The sequence below is a fragment of the Salvelinus fontinalis genome, chromosome 1, assembly GCF_029448725.1.
Source record: "Salvelinus fontinalis isolate EN_2023a chromosome 1, ASM2944872v1, whole genome shotgun sequence".
Taxonomy (NCBI): domain Eukaryota; kingdom Metazoa; phylum Chordata; class Actinopteri; order Salmoniformes; family Salmonidae; genus Salvelinus; species Salvelinus fontinalis.
In genome coordinates, this window is record NC_074665.1 from 82,322,441 (window position 1) to 82,340,272 (window position 17,832).

A 17,832-nucleotide genomic window follows, 5' to 3' on the forward strand; every position below is an offset into this window, starting at 1 on the left:
GGATAAGAGTCCCAGTCCGGGTCCAGAGCTCTCTCTGCGTCTAAAATGGCACCCTATTCCTTATGCAGTGTCATTTTGACAAGGACCCATACGACTCTGGTCAAAAGTAGTCCTCTGTGTTGGTAATAGGGTTTTATTTGGGAAACAGACCAGGGCTCTCTGCTCTCTCTGACTGCTGTGTATGTCTCCCTGACCTGGGCTTACTTAGACTGACGGTGTGGTGCCAAGGTCCATGTCTGACTCCCTGACCTGAGCTTATTTAGACTGACGTTGTGGTGTCAAGGTCCATGTCTGACTCCCTGACCTGGGCTTATTTAGACTGACGTTGTGGTGCCAAGGTCCATGTCTGACTCCCTGACCAGGGCTTACTTAGACTGACGTTGTGGTGCCAAGGTCCATGTCTGTCTCCCTCACCTGGGCTTACTTAGACTGACGTTGTGGTGTCAAGGTCCATGTCTGTCTCCCTGACCTGGGCTTATTTAGACTGACGTTGTGGTGCCAAGGTCCATGTCTGACTCCCTGACCTGGGCTTATTTAGACTGACGGTGTGGTGCCAAGGTCCATGTCTGACTCCCTGACCTGGGCTTATTTAGACTGACGGTGTGGTGCCAAGGTCCATGTCTGACTCCCTGACCAGGGCTTACTTAGACTGACGTTGTGGTGCCAAGGTCCATGTCTGTCTCCCTGACCAGGGCTTATTTAGACTGACGTTGTTGTGCCAAGGTCCATGTCTGTCTCCCTGACCTGGGCTTACTTAGACTGACGTTGTGGTGCCAAGGTCCATGTCTGTCTCCCTAACCTGGGCTTACTTAGACTGACGTTGTGGTGCCAAGGTCCATGTCCGTCTTATTGTAGCCAACCTAGCCAGGCAGGACACACACACGCATGCACAGGAAGCTAGGGTTACAGTACGCAAATGGACTTTGCATGAGTCATTTGCTTAAAGGGCTCTAAATTACAACCAGATATGAGAACATACTTCAATCTAAATGCTTAAGTAAATATTGATTTGGGTGACTTCAAATTGTGCATACTCCAAACCTCATAGAACTAGAATGACTAATTCCAATTCTATGTTCTACTGAACATCTCAGAGAGTTCTGGTGGTTATACTGAATGACCCACACTAGCAGAAAAGCAGTTGTATCCTATCTGTGCCACATGGCTCCATCTTCTAGCGTTGCCTCGTGAACCACCAGGAACGCTCTCTGGGCCCACTTTCTGGGCCCATACCCAGGCTGCGGTGAATGCCACGTGAGCTTATTCATTGGGCTTCAGCCTTAAGGGCCCAGCCACCCAGCCACACAATCACAACCACAGCTTATTACCTGGGATGGGGCTGGAGAAATGTAACTACTCTCATTGAAAACGTGTAAGTATCAAAGAGTAGGCCTTTAAAACTTCTTCTGGCTGCAAGCCCGACGTCGGTACACTTATTACAACAGCCAGCTCAAGTGCAGGGCGCGAAATTCAAAATATATTTTTTTGAAATATTTAACTTTCACACATTAACAAGTCCAATACAGCAAATGAAAGGTACACATCTTGTGAATCCAGCCAACATGTCCGATTTTTTAAATGTTTTACAGCGAAAATAGCACGTATATTTATGTTAGCTCACCACCAAATACAAAAAAGGACAGACATTTTTCACAGCACAGGTAGCATGCACAAAGCCAACCTAACTAACCAACAAACAACTTCATCAGATGACAGTCTTATAACATGTTATTCAATAAATCTATGTTTTGTTCGAAAAATGTGCATATTTCAGGTATAAATCATAGTTTACATTGCAGCTACAATCAGAAATTGCACCGAAAGCAGCCATAATAATTACAGACACCAACGTCAAATACCTAATTACTCATCATAAAACATTTCTGAAAAATACATAGTGTACAGCAAATGAAAGACAGGCATCTTGTGATTCCAGCCAATATTTCCGATTTATTAAGTGTTTTACAGCGAAAACACAATATAGCGTTATATTAGCTTACCACAATAGCCAGAAACACAAGCCATTCCCCAGTAGCAAAGGTTAGCGATCGTAACAAACCAGCAAAAGATATATAATTTTTGACTAACCTTGATATGCTTCATCAGATGACAGTCCTATAACATCAGGTTATACATACACTTATGTTTTGTTCGAAAATGTGCATATTTAGAGCTGAAATCAGTGGTTATACATTGTGCTAACATAGCTACTTTTTCCCACAACGTCCGGATATTTTTCTGACACTTTTTCTGACACACATATTCTGACCAAATAGCTATTCATAAACATAACTAAAAAATACATGTTGTATAGGAAATGATAGATACATTAGTTCTGAATAAAATCGCCGCGTTAGAATTCTAAAAATAACTTCATTACCACATCCAGTTTACGTTATAGCGAGAGAGTACCCAAACTCTGGGAGCAAACGACTAGTTCACATGTTCGACAGATATATGAAATAGCATCATAAAATGGGTCTTACTTTTGCTGATCTTTCATCAGAATGTTGTACAAGGGGTCCTTTGTCGGGAACAATCGTTGTTTGGATTTAGAACGGCCTTTTTCCCTATCGATTTAGCAAGCACACTTGCCAAGTGGCACGAATCTCTCCATGTCAACAAACGGAAGAGAACGGAACACGGCAAAACTCCCGAAAAAAATGTCAATAATCTGATTAAACTATATTGAAAAAACATACTTTACAATGATATTGTCACATGTATCAAATAAAATCAAAGCCGGAGATATTAGTTGTCCATAACGGCAGCTTTTCAGAAGGCAATTCCAGGTCCATCCTCACGCCTTCCAGAAAACAGGAAATGGGTGACACGTCATTCCAAGAGGATTTATTCCACTTCAGACCAAGATAAACACTCCATTTCTTCTCTCACTGCCTCTTGACACCTAGGGGAAGGTGTATGACGTGCATGTATACTAATACGTATCATACCCATTTATAGGCAGGACCTAGAACAGAGCCTCGATTTCAGACTTTCCACTTCCTGTGCCAAATGAGTTCTGTTTTACTCACAGATATAATTCAAACGGTTTTAGAAACTAGAGAGTGTTTTCTATCCAATAGTAATAATAATATGCATATTGTACGAGCAAGAATTGAGTACGAGGCCGTTTGAAATGGGCACCTTTTATCTGGCTACTCAATACTGCCCCTGCAGCCCAAACAGGTTTTAATCTCCCAAACTCCTTCATATCAATCCGGTCCTTGCCTTTGTCTCCTCCCCTTTATTACTGTAGTTAAAACCCTTTAGTGTCCTTGCTCTCTACATACCTTATGGACAGATGGTACAGAGCGCAGAATCTTCAGCACCACCCTTTAGTGTTTCCTGTGCTGCTACCATGCCACTGAGTGCATGAGTCAGTCATTCTGTTTTTATACTGCCGATCTGCAGCGAAGGCCTGAGCAGCAACGTGACAAGGAAAGCCATCTGAATCCTATTTGCTGCAGTGCATTCCATGGAACATAATTACTAATTACTAGTGCAAATGGATGTACGTTTCATTTTGAGACTGTATAATTATCTTGTAAATGGTTACGTTGGCTTTCATTAGCATTGAATTTGACAATGATTTGTGTGTGTGTGTGTGTGTGTGTGTGATCTTAGAGCTAAAACCCCTCAAACATATCTTCGGATTCTCACAGCAAGGTCAGAGAAGAAACCTGTCTCAGATATATTGTTTATTGTCAATGCAATTTCATGGAATGTGAAAGTATGTTACATTAGGAACATGTTATTTATCATCTAGCCAGGGGAAACACCTTTCTATCAACACCGACTGCTACTTTGGTTTTGCATAATAGAGGCGGTAGGTAGCCTAGTGGCAGGTAGCCTAGTGGCAGGTAGCCTAGTGGCAGGTAGCCTAGTGGCAGGTAGCCTAGTGGCAGGTAGCCTAGTGGTTAGAGTGTTGGACTAGTAGCCGAAAGATTGCAAGATTGAATCCCCGAGCTGACAAGGTTAAAATCTGTCGTTCTGCTCCTGAACAATGCAGTTAACCCACTGTTCCTAGGCTGTCATTGAAAATAAGAATTTGTTCTTAACTGACACACCTAGTTAAATAAAGGTTAAATTTAAAAAATTGCTTTGAAATGATTGTATCCATATTTCTCTTTGCATACGATAGATTCAAATAGAGGGACTATATATTTGATCTTCACTTGACAACATTTAAAGGATCTGATGTATTAATTAACCAATCAATCAGTTTAATGTTAAATATAAATCTACTTCCGTTTTATGACATATTTATAACAATCCATCATTTCCATTATCACAATGAAGAAGACATGGTGTACAAACAATTTATTTAGGAAATAAGATAATGTCTTTTAAGTGGAACACATACATGACGACTCCTCCACAACTATCACAACTAATAATGGTACATTTAGCAACAAACCAATACCTTTTTTGTTTTTGTTTTTTTGTTGTTGTTTTTTTACATTTGTGCATTGCAATATCCCTCACAAAATATAACAAAGCTAGTTATTAACAACAAACTACATTTGACAACAATTAATGCTATGCAGACTGATGACAACTTAAAAGCTATACATTGCAAATATCCTTGATACATATAATTCAACCAAAAGTTACAAGAAACATTTTTGCTTGATTTTTTAATAGATTCTATAATGGTTAAATGTTTGAATAGATTCATCTGGTTAAATGTGTCACTCATTCAAAACAGAAAGTTCTCTTCTCATGACCACCTGTTTCCACGTTAACACGTGAGCGACACATTTACATTGACAAAAAGTCAAGTGTTTTCATTGTGTCCCATCTGAAATGCCCTCCGTCACACCAGGCATACACACTCAAACCTCAGACCGTCAGCTGTCGTGGTCAAGGATGCTGTGAACCGTTAACATAATAATCATTGTTGCTCTCTCACACATACTACAACTAACCCCAAACATGACATTTGCCCTTACATCAATGTAGCACTCTTACATCAACACTTAAGGCTATGTTCCAATGTCCATACTAGCATACTACTTAGAATGCATGCACAATGTATTGCCTGATTCTATGGAAGTGGGATGCTAGAGGGGTATTGGAATAGAGTTTTACAACCAACCCAAACTACTACAACTGCTCCTCTTGAAACCACTGCATTGTTTTGAGGGACGATAGGGCCTCTTGGGGAATTAGTGAACCAATGAATCAAGTAATACATGACATAACACTGCATAGTGCACAAAGTTTGTGATCGTCTATTTTATCTTGATGTTTGAGACATTTTGATGTTGATATCCAACGATTTTTCTGTTGTACTTCAATTGTGAAATTTCGTCAGTGTAAACAAATAAATAAATTATTTACAATCTCTAACAAACAAGACATAAACTCACGATAATAATTTACTGAAGAAATTATAGTACAAACTTAGTATAAACATCCCAAAGTACTTTAAAATGCTATAAAACGTCCTCAGGGTCAACCTTAGAGTTTGACAAACATTTTAAATGGGGAACTTAGTTCAGGATGGCATAAGAAACAATACAAAATATAACTTTGTTTTAAGTCAGCAACATACATCAGTGTGCTTTGGTATCAATGAAGAGTTTGGCAGATATTTGGCAGTTAATATTACATGTGATCACATTTTTCACTGTATGGCTGAAACTGCTGAGGTCAATACAGAGACCTTTAGTTGCTGGGCGACCTAGACACCATTACTGTACCAAGTTGCTCTCTATTCCAGCAAGAATATCAATATTTATCGAGTAACAATCATTTTATATTTACTTTTGTTAATGTAAAGCTGTAGAAAGTTAGGAGAAAAGCACAAAAGTGGTTGTTCAAAGAATCCCTATAATATGTTGTCAACATCAGTTACAGTTTTTTTTCATCGCCCAGGCCTATTTCATTTGTCCACTTGTCATCTGTTTTCACTTCTCAAGGAAATGTCTTTTCACATAAGGCACTCAGAAAAACTGTAAAGGGCCATGGCTGCCCCTTCAATGGAAAGTTAGAGCCAAAAAGACTTTGGAGGGGCGAAGTTGAAGCTACATTGCTTTGCTTGAAATGACGAGCGACTCAGCAATAGGCTGGTGAACAGGTTATGAGGTTAAGTGTCTTTAAGCCATTTGAAGTTTTCACATCCAACGCTGTTCAGTTATCTAGATAAAAAAGAAGAAAAAGTGTGATTATTTATAACAACAAAGCTAAGGAATAACAGCATATCCAGAGTCATACAGTATGTAGATTAAGTCTATATACAGTATACAGCTGTATACCTATACAGTGTGGCAGTATGGTTCTGGGAATGTAGAACACTGAATACAGCACAAGGTGGACAAGGTGGAGCATTGGCTGTATCATTCCGTAAAGCAAGACAACAACTATTTCGTTGTTTTGACAGTGAACAACAGTGAACAAGCAGTATTCTCATATTTGTGATCAAAGTAGCACCTGAAACATTTAACACCAGACCACACACACACACACACACACACACACACACACACACACACACACACACACACACACACACACACACACACACACACACACACACACACACACACACACACACACACACACACACACACACACACACACACACACACACACACACACTAGTCTAAGTGTCTGAGTCATCTGAGTCATTGGAACCAGGCAAGGTGACAAGCAGAAACAAAAGCATGACTGCTGTTTTCTTTTTAACAAAGCGTGATTTTTAAAAATTTCTTTTTTTACAGCCGACACAAAACAGAGACCTCTTTATGATTGTTACCTGATGGACAACACAGTTGGAAACTCCAGCTCATCTGAGTATTGGAAAAGATTTAGAAGGTTTTAACAACACTTTCCCCCCTTCAACTGCATTTTGTCTCCCAAAAAGGAGAGATCTCTCACCAACCAACCATTCAACACAAACAGATCTGGGACCAAGCTAGAATGGTGCTGCTAGCTACAGGACTCACCTCTGCACTCGTATTTGAGATCGGAGAAGAAGACCAGTTCCTGGGAGAACACAAACAGGCCTAACCGTCCTCCAGCAAACGTCTTGTCGTACACTGGTCCTGAGTCTGCCAAGATCTGTTTCCCTTCATAAACCACAACCCTGCAAAACGCAACAAGACAATACATGAATGATTGAAAATGATCGCTTGGTGTGCTGAACACTTAGATAAAACACACTATGGACAAAACACCCTGGATAAAAATGCAAATGGTAGGATCATTTCAATTTAAAAACATGTTTATTGCAGCCTTTAACAATAGGATTCCTGCAAAAATATTATTTGAAGATGTAGTAGACAATAGTTTAGCCTATTGTATATAATTTGTTCTGCTATTATACAAAGAATCTTCCGACTGTTACTGAGGAAAGTGTGATGGGTGTGATTGACTGGATTCGATCCCAGGTCTTCTACATGCCACAAGACTGTTTTAACCCACTGAGCTAAAGCCTAGGCATTAGGCTGGACTTGCTCACCTGATGAAACCAGTCTTGGGTCTGTGGATGAGGTGCCACCTGTAGGCTGTGTAATCCTTCCAGCCAATGTTTTTGGGATCGTGCCAAAGAGTGCGCACCTGTGGACAACAGAGAAGGAGAAAAATGACTTAGCTGTGTCAGGGTGAGTAGCCACTTTGGATGACTTAGCTGCGTCAGGGTGAGTGGCCACTTTGGATGACTTAGCTGCGTCAGGGTGAGTGGCCACTTTGGATGACTTAGCTGTGTCAGGGTGAGAAGCCACTTTGGATGACTTAGCTGTGTCAGGGTGAGTAGCTACTTCGGATGAAATCTTGGATCTTAGCAAACCTGATCTTTAGTGTTGCCTGTGTGCCACAGGGCGTTTCTCAGGTTCTCCCCTGTGCCTGTGGTTGAATTGACCACCTTCAGGGAGACACCAGAGATACCGAAGGCCTTGGAGGGTTTGTCTTCCCAGTAGGTCTGAGTGATCTGCTTCCACATCACCACGTAGAAGCGGCCGCTCGACTGGTAGCCGAACACGAAACCAGCGTAGTCGTCATCCCGGTCCGTGTTCACATAGAACGTACCGCTGAAGTCCACCGCGTTGAACTCATCAAAGCCTAGAATGGTAGGACAGAACATGTGAATACTAAGGATGGATGGTGGGACAGAACATGTGAATTCTAAGGATGGATGGTGGGACAGAACATGTGAATACTAAGGATGGATGGTGGGACAGAACATGTGAATACTAAGGATGGATGGTGGGACAGAACATGTGAATACTAAGGATGGATGGTGGGACAGAACATGTGAATACTAAGGATGGATGGTGGGACAGAACATGTGAATACTAAGGATGGATGGTGGGACAGAACATGTGAATACTAAGGATGGATAGTGGGACAGAACATGTGAATACTAAGGATGGTTGGTTATTAAAAATTCATCAGGGATTCAGAATTAAAATCCACATAATGTACACTACATGGCCAAGAGAATGTGGACACCTGCTCGTCGAACATCTCATTCCAAAATCATGGGCATTAATAATATGACGTTGGTCCCCACCTTTGCTGCTATAACAGCCTCCACTCTTCTGGGAAGGCTTTTCGCTATATGTTGGAACATTGCCGCAGGGACTTGCTTCCATTCAGCCACAAGAGCATTAGTGAGGTTGGGCACTGATGTTTGGTGATTAAGCCTGAATCTCAGTCGGCGTTCTAATTAATCCCAAAGGTGTTGGATGGGGTTGAGGTCAGGGTTAAGTGCAGGCAAACACTTATTGTGCTGACGTTGCTTCCAGCGGCAGTTTGGAACTTGGTAGTGAGTGTTGCAACCAAGGACAGACGATTTTCACGTGCTTCGCGCTTCAGCACTCGGCGTTCTCGTTCTGTGAGCTTATGTGACCAACCTCTTCGCGGCTGAGACGTTGTTGCTCCTAGACATTTCCACTTACAATAACAGCACTTACAGTTGACCGGGGCGGCTCTAGTAGGGCAGAACTTTGACTAACTGATTTGTTAGAAAGGTGGCATCTTATAACGGTGCCACGGTGAAAGTAACGGAACTCAGTAAGGCTATTCTACTGCCAATGTTTGTCTATGGAGATTGCACGGCTGGGTGCTTGATTTTATACATCTGTCAGCAACAGGTATGGCTGAAATAGCAGAATCCACTAATTTGATGGGGTGTCCACATACTTTTGTGTATATATAGTGTACATGAAAGTATCTGAGGTAAGGTTGTCCTGCTCTACTCACCCACTGTGATGCAAGGTCAGAGTTGACAGTCTGCACATTTCTAAACTGTAGTGAATTAAATCTCTAATTTATCTCTAATAATTCTATATTTTACGTCAGTATAGGGACCACATATTGAGGTTATATCCTACTCACCAACAGCGATGCCAGGGTCAGAGTTGACGGTCTGCACCAGCTCCTTGCCCTGATGCCTAACCACCCAGTTGGGGTCGATCTGCGTGGTTCCCTTGGGGTCCAGGTGCACCATCTGAAACTTCCGGAAGTTTGTGACGCTGACGGCGTTGTTCTCAGGACACACGTCAAGGATGTCCGGGATGTTGTCGTTGTCAAAGTCGTCTTTGCAGGCGTCTCCTCTACCGTCGCCTGTTGATAGAAGAACAGAAGATGTTGGGTTAAAATACAAAGTCCTAGTGTGACAACTTTGACAAAGACTATGGTCGTAACGAGGTCTGCTTTTTAAATGAATAACAGAGCACCATGAATTCCTAATACAGTGTTGCAGTTCATCTTCGGTTGTTGCTCTCCTATTCCCTTTTAATGGAAGCTTTATTTATTTATTATTAGGATCCCCATTAGTTTACTTTTATTTATTTATTATTAGGATCCCCATTAGTTTACTTTTATTTATTTAGGATCCCCATTAGTTTACTTTTATTTATTTATTATTAGGATCCCCATTCGTTTTTGCAGACGCAGCAGTTACTCCTCCTGGGGTGCACGATGAGTGAAAACGATCCATGCTAACCTGTAACTTTACTTCAAATTTCCATAACTTCTGGCGACTACAGTAGGCCTATATATATATAACTCTCTAGCCTCCACACTATCAGTAATGTTGCAAAATTCCCACCCCAGGGAAGGCAGATGTTTCACTCAGTCCACTAAGTTTTCATTAAAAAAACGGAACAGAAAATAACCGCAATTTTTTCCCCAGGAACTTTTATCTTTTCATATAGTATGTTCGCCAAGTCCAATAAGGAGTCTCAGCCATCTCTGCATGCCAAGTCCAATAAGGCTCTCAGCCATCTCTGCATGCCAAGTCCAATAAGGAGTCTCAGCCATCTCTGCATGCCAAGTCCAATAAGGAGTCTCACCAATCTCTGCATGCCAAGTCCAATAAGGAGTCTCAGCCATCTCTGCATGCCAAGTCCAATAAGGAGTCTCAGCCATCTCTGCATGCCAAGTCCAATAAGGCTCTCAGCCATCTCTGCATGCCAAGTCCAATAAGGAGTCTCAGCCATCTCTGCATGCCAAGTCCAATAAGGAGTCTCACCAATCTCTGCATGCCAAGTCCAATAAGGAGTCTCAGCCATCTCTGCATGCCAAGTCCAATAAGGCTCTCAGCCATCTCTGCATGCCAAGTCCAATAAGGAGTCTCAGCCATCTCTGCATGCCAAGTCCAATAAGGAGTCTCACCAATCTCTGCATGCCAAGTCCAATAAGGAGTCTCAGCCATCTCTGCATGCCAAGTCCAATAAGGCTCTCAGCCATCTCTGCATGCCAAGTCCAATAAGGAGTCTCAGCCATCTCTGCATGCCAAGTCCAATAAGGAGTCTCACCAATCTCTGCATGCCAAGTCCAATAAGGAGTCTCAGCCATCTCTGCATGCCAAGTCCAATAAGGAGTCTCAGCCATCTCTGCAAGCCAAGTCCAATAAGGAGTCTCAGCCATCTCTGCATGCCAAGTCCAATAAGGAGTCTCAGCCATCTCTGCATGCCAAGTCCAATAAGGAGTCTCAGCCATCTCTGCATGCCAAGTCCAATAAGGAGTCTCAGCCATCTCTGCATGCCAAGTCCAATAAGGAGTCTCAGCCATCTCTGCATGCCATGAAAACTGCCATTGATACGTGTAACTGTCTTAGAGGCAATAGTTAGAAATAGATCAGGGCATAATACAGAGTGAAGGGAAATGGCCAGCGAGATTAAAGCCTGTGCTATGATGAAGTAGCTGCATTTTTCCCACTTTCTCCTCTACTCTTTTGTTATTGCACAGGGGGCTGACTTGATTCTATCAAATAAACACCTTCTGATGAGATGTGAAGAGGATGAAGGGATCTGGCACACTCTTTCTCACTCTCTCTCTTTCTCCCTCTGTTTCTCCCTCTCCCTCCATATTTCCCCATATCCCTCCCTCCCTCCCTCCCTCCCTCTCCACACAGGCTGTTTCTAGTTAAAGTCAACTAAACAATTTCCAGGTAACCCTGCATGATGAAACTGAAATTGGGCACTGTGGATTAATCGAGAGCAATTGAGCCCAGATGCCCCTTTCGGAAATAAAACTGTCCTGGCTGCAGGGTGGCTAGCTGGCTTATGATCCCTCATGGGTTCCAGCTCCGCACGATGAAGTCATACGCTAATGACATCACCAACCCTGACCAAGAAATACTCATTTTTATTAACTCTTTCCTGTCTGACCCACCCACCATACTTGCACAATAAAACTGTGGGAGGATTCAACAACAGTTACAGGATGTGCGAATACTACTTCTAAACCTCTAACCATACTTCACTATACACCTGCCTTTTTATAGAGAGAGGGGAAATAGAACATGGCATATTGAACTGTAAAAATATGGGTGAAAAGGAGGGGATAAAAGGAATCTCATATGTGTTTATGGTGCACAGGTGCAGGGTTAGGGTTCCACGGTGCAGGGTTAGGGTTCCATGGTGCAGGGTTAGGGTTCCACGGTGCAGGGTTAGGGTTCCATGGTGCAGGGTTAGGGTTCCATGGTGCAGGGTTAGGGTTCCATGGTGCAGGGTTAGGGATCCCAGGTGCAGGGTTAGGGTTCCACGGTGCAGGGTTAGGGTTCCACGGTGCAGGGTTAGGGTTCCACGGTGCAGGGTTAGGGTTCCATGGTGCAGGGTTAGGGTTCCATGGTGCAGGGTTAGGGTTCCACGGTGCAGGGTTAGGGTTCCATGGTGCAGGGTTAGGGTTGCATGGTGCAGGGTTAGGGTTGCATGGTGCAGGGTTAGGGTTCCATGTTGCAGGGTTAGGGTTCCACGGTGCAGGGTTAGGGTTCCAAGGTGCAGGGTTAGGGTTCCATGGTGCAGGGTTAGGGTTAGGGTTCCATGGTGCAGGGTTAGGGTTCCACGGTGCAGGGTTAGGGATCCCAGGTGCAGGGTTAGGGATCCCAGGTGCAGGGTTAGGGATCCCAGGTGCAGGGTTGGGATCCCAGGTGCAGGGTTAGGGTTCCACGGTGCAGGGTTAGGGTTCCACGGTGCAGGGTTAGGGTTCCACGGTGCAGGGTTAGGGATCCCAGGTTCAGGGTTAGGGTTCCACGGTGCAGGGTTAGGGTTCCACGGTGCAGGGTTAGGGTTCCACGGTGCAGGGTTAGGGTTCCCAGGTGCAGGGTTAGGGTTCCACGGTGCAAGGTTAGGGTTCCACGGTGCAAGGTTAGGGTTCCACAGTGCAGGGTTAGGGATCCCAGGTTTAGGGTTCCCAGGTGCAGGGTTAGGGTTCCACGGGGCAGGGTTAGGGATCCCAGGTGCAGGGTTAGGGATCCCAGGTGCAGGGTTAGGGATCCCAGGTTCAGGGTTAGGGTTCCACGGTGCAGGGTTAGGGTTCCACGTGCAGGGTTAGGGTTCCACGGTGCAGGGTTAGGGTTCCATGGTGCAGGGTTAGGGATCCCAGGTGCAGGGTTAGGGATCCCAGGTGCAGGGTTAGGGATTCCAGGTGCAGGGTTAGGGATCCCAGGTTCAGGGTTAGGGTTCCACGGTGCAGGGTTAGGGTTCCACGGTGCAGGGTTAGGGTTCCACGGTGCAGGGTTAGGGATCCCAGGTTCAGGGTCAGGGTTCCCAGGTTCAGGGTCAGGGTTCCCAGGTGCAGGGTTAGGGTTCCACGGTGCAGGGTTAGGGTTCCACGGTGCAGGGTTAGGGTTCCCAGGTGCAGGGTTAGGGTTCCCAGGTGCAGGGTTAGGGTTCCACGGTGCAAGGTTAGGGTTCCACAGTGCAGGGTTAGGGATCCCAGGTTTAGGGTTCCCAGGTGCAGGGTTAGGGTTCCACGGTGCAGGGTTAGGAATCCCAGGTGCAGGGTTAGGGTTCCACGGTGCAGGGTTAGGGATCCCAGGTTCAGGGTTAGGGATCCCAGGTTCAGGGTTCCCAGTTGCAGGGTTAGGGTTCCCAGGTTCAGGGTTTCCAGGTGCAGGGTTAGGGTTAAGGTTCCCAGATGCAGGGTTAGGAATCCCAGGTGCAGGGTTAGGGTTCCCAGGTGCAGGGTTAGGGTTCCCAGGTTCAGGGTTTCCAGGTGCAGGGTTAGGGTTAGGGTTAAGGTTCCCAGGTGCAGGGTTAGGAATCCCAGGTGCAGGGTTAGGGTTCCCAGGTGCAGGGTTAGGGTTCCCAGATGCAGGGTTCCCGGGTGCAGGGTTCACCAGGTGCAAGTTTAGGGTTCCCCAGTGCAGGGTTAGGGTTCCCATGTGCAGGGTTAGGGTTCCCAGGTGCAGGGTTAGGGTTCCCAGGTGCAGGGTTCCCAGGTCCCAGGTGCAAGGTTAGGGTTCCCAGGTACAGGTTTAGGGTTCCCCGGAGAAGGGGTAGGTTTCCCAGGTACAGGGTTCCCAGTTCCCAGGTGCAGGGTTAGGGTTCCCCGGTGCAGGGTTAGGATTCCCAAGTGCATGAGTGTAAAAAGGAGGGCAATAGGTTCTGCTTTGTGTTTTATGGTGGACAGGCGCAGGGAAGCCTCAAAGGGAGATTCCTGTATCACAAGCAGCAGTCTGTGTGATTATAGATAGTATCTACAGTATACTATATAGGGCTATTACAGAGTCTACCTAGTGGCTACTAATTCAGACAGCTACAGTCACAGCACTGTTCACAGGTGTGAGGGTATTGAACATGCTGATGCATGTTGTGTGTGTGTGTGTGTGCGTGTGCGCGCAGGTATGCATATGTCCATGCACACGTGTTTTCCTCCTTACCATCAGTGTCCAGTTGATCTTTGTTGGGCGTCAATCTACAGTTGTCTCTATCGTCAGGGATACCATCATTGTCATCGTCGAAGTCACAGGCGTCCCCTTTGCCGTCCTTATCGTGGTCTGCCTGGTTGGAGTTGGCCACATAAGGACAGTTGTCCAGGTTGTTCTGGTGACCGTCTTCATCAATGTCCTGGTTGTTGTCACACTGGTCTCCTACTAGGTCATTGTCTGTGTCAGCCTGTTAGAGAGATGAGAGGAGGGTTACAGGTCATTGTCTGTCTGTGTCAGCCTGTTAGAGAGGAGAGAGCAGGGTTACAGGTCATTGTCTGTGTCAGCCTGTTAGAGAGGAGGGTTACAGGTCATTGTCTGTGTCAGCCTGTTAGAGAGGAGGGTTACAGGTCATTGTCTGTGTCAGCCTGTTAGAGAGGAGAGGGGAGGGTTACAGGTCATTGTCTGTGTCAGCCTGTTAGAGAGGAGAGAGGAGGATTACAGGTCATTGTCTGTGTCAGCCTGTTAGAGAGGAGAGGGGAGGGTTACAGGTCATTGTCTGTGTCAGCCTGTTAGAGAGGAGAGGGGAGGGTTACAGGTCATTGTCTGTGTCAGCCTGTTAGAGAGGAGAGGGGAGGGTTACAGGTCATTGTCTGTGTCAGCCTGTTAGAGAGCAGGGTTACAGTTCATTGTCTGTGTCAGCCTGTTAGAGAGGAGAGAGGAGGGTTACAGGTCATTGTCTGTGTCAGCCTGTTAGAGAGGAGAGAGGAGGGTTACAGGTCATTGTCTGTGTCAGCCTGTTAGAGAGGAGAGGGGAGGGTTACAGGTCATTGTCTGTGTCAGCCTGTTAGAGAGGAGAGAGGAGGGTTACAGGTCATTGTCTGTGTCAGCCTGTTAGAGAGGAGAGGGGAGGGTTACAGGTCATTGTCTGTGTCAGCCTGTTAGAGAGGAGAGAGGAGGGTTACAGGTCATGGTCTGTGTCAGCCTGTTAGAGAGGAGAGGGGAGGGTTACAGGTCATTGTCTGTGTCAGCCTGTTAGAGAGGAGAGAGGAGGGTTACAGGTCATTGTCTGTGTCAGCCTGTTAGAGAGAAGAGAGGAGGGTTACAGGTCATTGTCTGTGTCAGCCTGTTAGAGAGGAGAGAGGAGGGTTACAGGTCATTGTCTGTGTCAGCCTGTTAGAGAGGAGAGAGGAGGGTTACAGGTCATTGTCTGTGTCAGCCTGTTAGAGAGGAGAGAGGAGGGTTACAGGTCATGGTCTGTGTCAGCCTGTTAGAGAGGAGAGAGGAGGGTTACAGGTCATGGTCTGTGTCAGCCTGTTAGAGAGCAGGGTTACAGTTCATTGTCTGTGTCAGCCTGTTAGAGAGGAGAGGGGAGGGTTACAGGTCATTGTCTGTGTCAGCCTGTTAGAGAGCAGGGTTACAGGTCATTGTCTGTGTCAGCCTGTTAGAGAGGAGGGTTACAGGTCATTGTCTGTGTCAGCCTGTTAGAGGGGAGGGTTACAGGTCATTGTCTGTGTCAGCCTGTTAGAGAGGAGAGGGGAGGGTTACAGGTCATTGTCTGTGTCAGCCTGTTAGAGAGGAGGGTTACAGGTCATTGTCTGTGTCAGCCTGTTAGAGAGGAGGGTTACAGGTCATTGTCTGTGTCAGCCTGTTAGAGAGGAGGGTTACAGGTCATTGTCTGTGTCAGCCTGTTAGAGAGGAGGGTTACAGGTCATTGTCTGTGTCAGCCTGTTAGAGAGGAGAGAGGAGGGTTACAGGTCATTGTCTGTGTCAGCCTGTTAGAGAGGAGAGAGGAGGGTTACAGGTCATGGTCTGTGTCAGCCTGTTAGAGAGGAGGGTTACAGGTCATGGTCTGTGTCAGCCTGTTAGAGAGCAGGGTTACAGTTCATTGTCTGTGTCAGCCTGTTAGAGAGGAGAGGGGAGGGTTACAGGTCATTGTCTGTGTCAGCCTGTTAGAGAGCAGGGTTACAGGTCATTGTCTGTGTCAGCCTGTTAGAGGGGAGGGTTACAGGTCATTGTCTGTGTCAGCCTGTTAGAGAGGAGAGGGGAGGGTTACAGGTCATTGTCTGTGTCAGCCTGTTAGAGAGGAGAGAGGAGGGTTACAGGCCATTGTCTGTGTCAGCCTGTTAGAGAGCAGGGTTACAGTTCATTGTCTGTGTCAGCCTGTTAGAGAGGAGAGGGGAGGGTTACAGGTCATGGTCTGTGTCAGCCTGTTAGAGAGGAGAGAGGAGGGTTACAGGTCATGGTCTGTGTCAGCCTGTTAGAGAGGAGAGAGGAGGCTTACAGGTCATTGTCTGTGTCAGCCTGTTAGAGAAGAGAGAGGAGGGTTACAGGTCATTGTCTGTGTCAGCCTGTTAGAGGGGAGGGTTACAGGTCATTGTCTGTGTCAGCCTGTTAGAGAGGAGAGGGGAGGGTTACAGGTCATTGTCTGTGTCAGCCTGTTAGAGAGGAGGGTTACAGGTCATTGTCTGTGTCAGCCTGTTAGAGAGGAGGGTTACAGGTCATTGTCTGTGTCAGCCTGTTAGAGAGGAGAGGGGAGGGTTACAGATACCAGCTTGATTTTCCAGAACTTTTCTAAATGTTTTCCAGAATTCCCGGTTGGAAGATTCCTGGAATGAGGAATAAGGAGGGAGTGAATCCTCCAACTACAACTGGGGTTTCTGGGAATATTGGTAATGTTTCTGGAATTTAGCAACCCTAATAGCAATGGGGTAGCTTTTGTAATTACACAAGTAGTTTAATAGTGACTGTTCCTACCTGGTCAGGGTTGTGTAGTAGAGGACAGTTGTCACACTGGTCACCCACTCTATCCATGTCAGTGTCCTTTTGGTCATTGTTGTACACGTACGGACAGTTGTCTTGCTCATTTGGGATTTCTAAAGGGAAGGGGAAATGGATAATGAAATGGAAAATTGTAATATTGTGTGTGCAGGACTTATCTTGAGTCATAATCTTAGATATTTGCTTGCCTGTGCTTGCATGTGGCATATCACATTCCGTGCCATATAAGTAGCTAATGCTAATCAATCAGTTGATAGTTGAGGGTGGAAAGATGAATTGCAAATCTGCCAGCTAGTCATTCTGCATGATTTACTATCCCGCAATAATCGATTAAATATCTTCTTAGTACCCATTAACACTTTCTAAAAGTACTGTTAAAGGGTAACCTGGGGATTTTGGCAATGAGGCCCTTTATCTACCTCCCAGAGTCAGATGAACTAGTGGATACCATGTTTATGTCTTTGTTTCCAGTATGAAGGAAGTTAGAGGAAGTTTCTCGAGCCAAGAATAACTAGAATGCTAGCAGATACCAATAGACGTCCAGCCATTGCGCTAACACTAGTTAGCAATTGCACTAGCGCTAGTTAGCAACTTCCTGCAAACCGCACGCAGACATAAAAATGGTGTCGACGAGTTCATCTGACTCTGGGGAAGGAGATAAACGATCCCTTTAAATAATACATTAGAGTTAAGAGTTGAAGTAGCCTTTCCCCTGACTATAATATAACAGTGTTGCATATTCTTTAGTAATTTGGTCAGAAATAACTAGTACCATCTCCATCAATGTCGACAGCACAGGCATCTCCTTCGCCGTTGTGGTCAGTGTCAATCTGGGCAGGGTTGTGTTCGTAGGGGCAGTTATCACAACGGTCACCCACATCATCTTTATCAAAGTCAAACTGTCTGGGGTTATACAGGAGAGGACAGTTGTCCTAAGGAGAGAGAGA

General features: G+C 45.4%; 1 protein-coding gene across 3 annotated transcripts in view; it reads right to left on the reverse strand.

Moving 5' to 3' along the window:
- Window positions 1-4,308: 4,308 nt before the first annotated feature.
- The window catches only part of LOC129862805 (thrombospondin-2-like), a 45,149-nt gene continuing 31,625 nt past the window's right edge, over window positions 4,309-17,832 (reverse strand). For 2 of the 3 annotated variants that reach the window (XM_055934813.1, XM_055934802.1), the window contains exons 15-23: window positions 17,658-17,817; window positions 16,862-16,980; window positions 14,120-14,354; window positions 9,346-9,573; window positions 7,796-8,067; window positions 7,469-7,566; window positions 6,954-7,093; window positions 6,764-6,797; window positions 4,309-6,146 (exon numbers count right to left, since the gene is read on the reverse strand). In XM_055934813.1, coding sequence (XP_055790788.1) covers window positions 6,143-6,146; window positions 6,764-6,797; window positions 6,954-7,093; window positions 7,469-7,566; window positions 7,796-8,067; window positions 9,346-9,573; window positions 14,120-14,354; window positions 16,862-16,980; window positions 17,658-17,817 — 1,290 coding nt within the window. In that variant the 3' untranslated portion in view covers window positions 4,309-6,142. The remainder of the gene's footprint in view (window positions 6,147-6,763; window positions 6,798-6,953; window positions 7,094-7,468; window positions 7,567-7,795; window positions 8,068-9,345; window positions 9,574-14,119; window positions 14,355-16,861; window positions 16,981-17,657; window positions 17,818-17,832) is intronic. The other variant, XM_055934822.1, reaches the window with a different exon arrangement.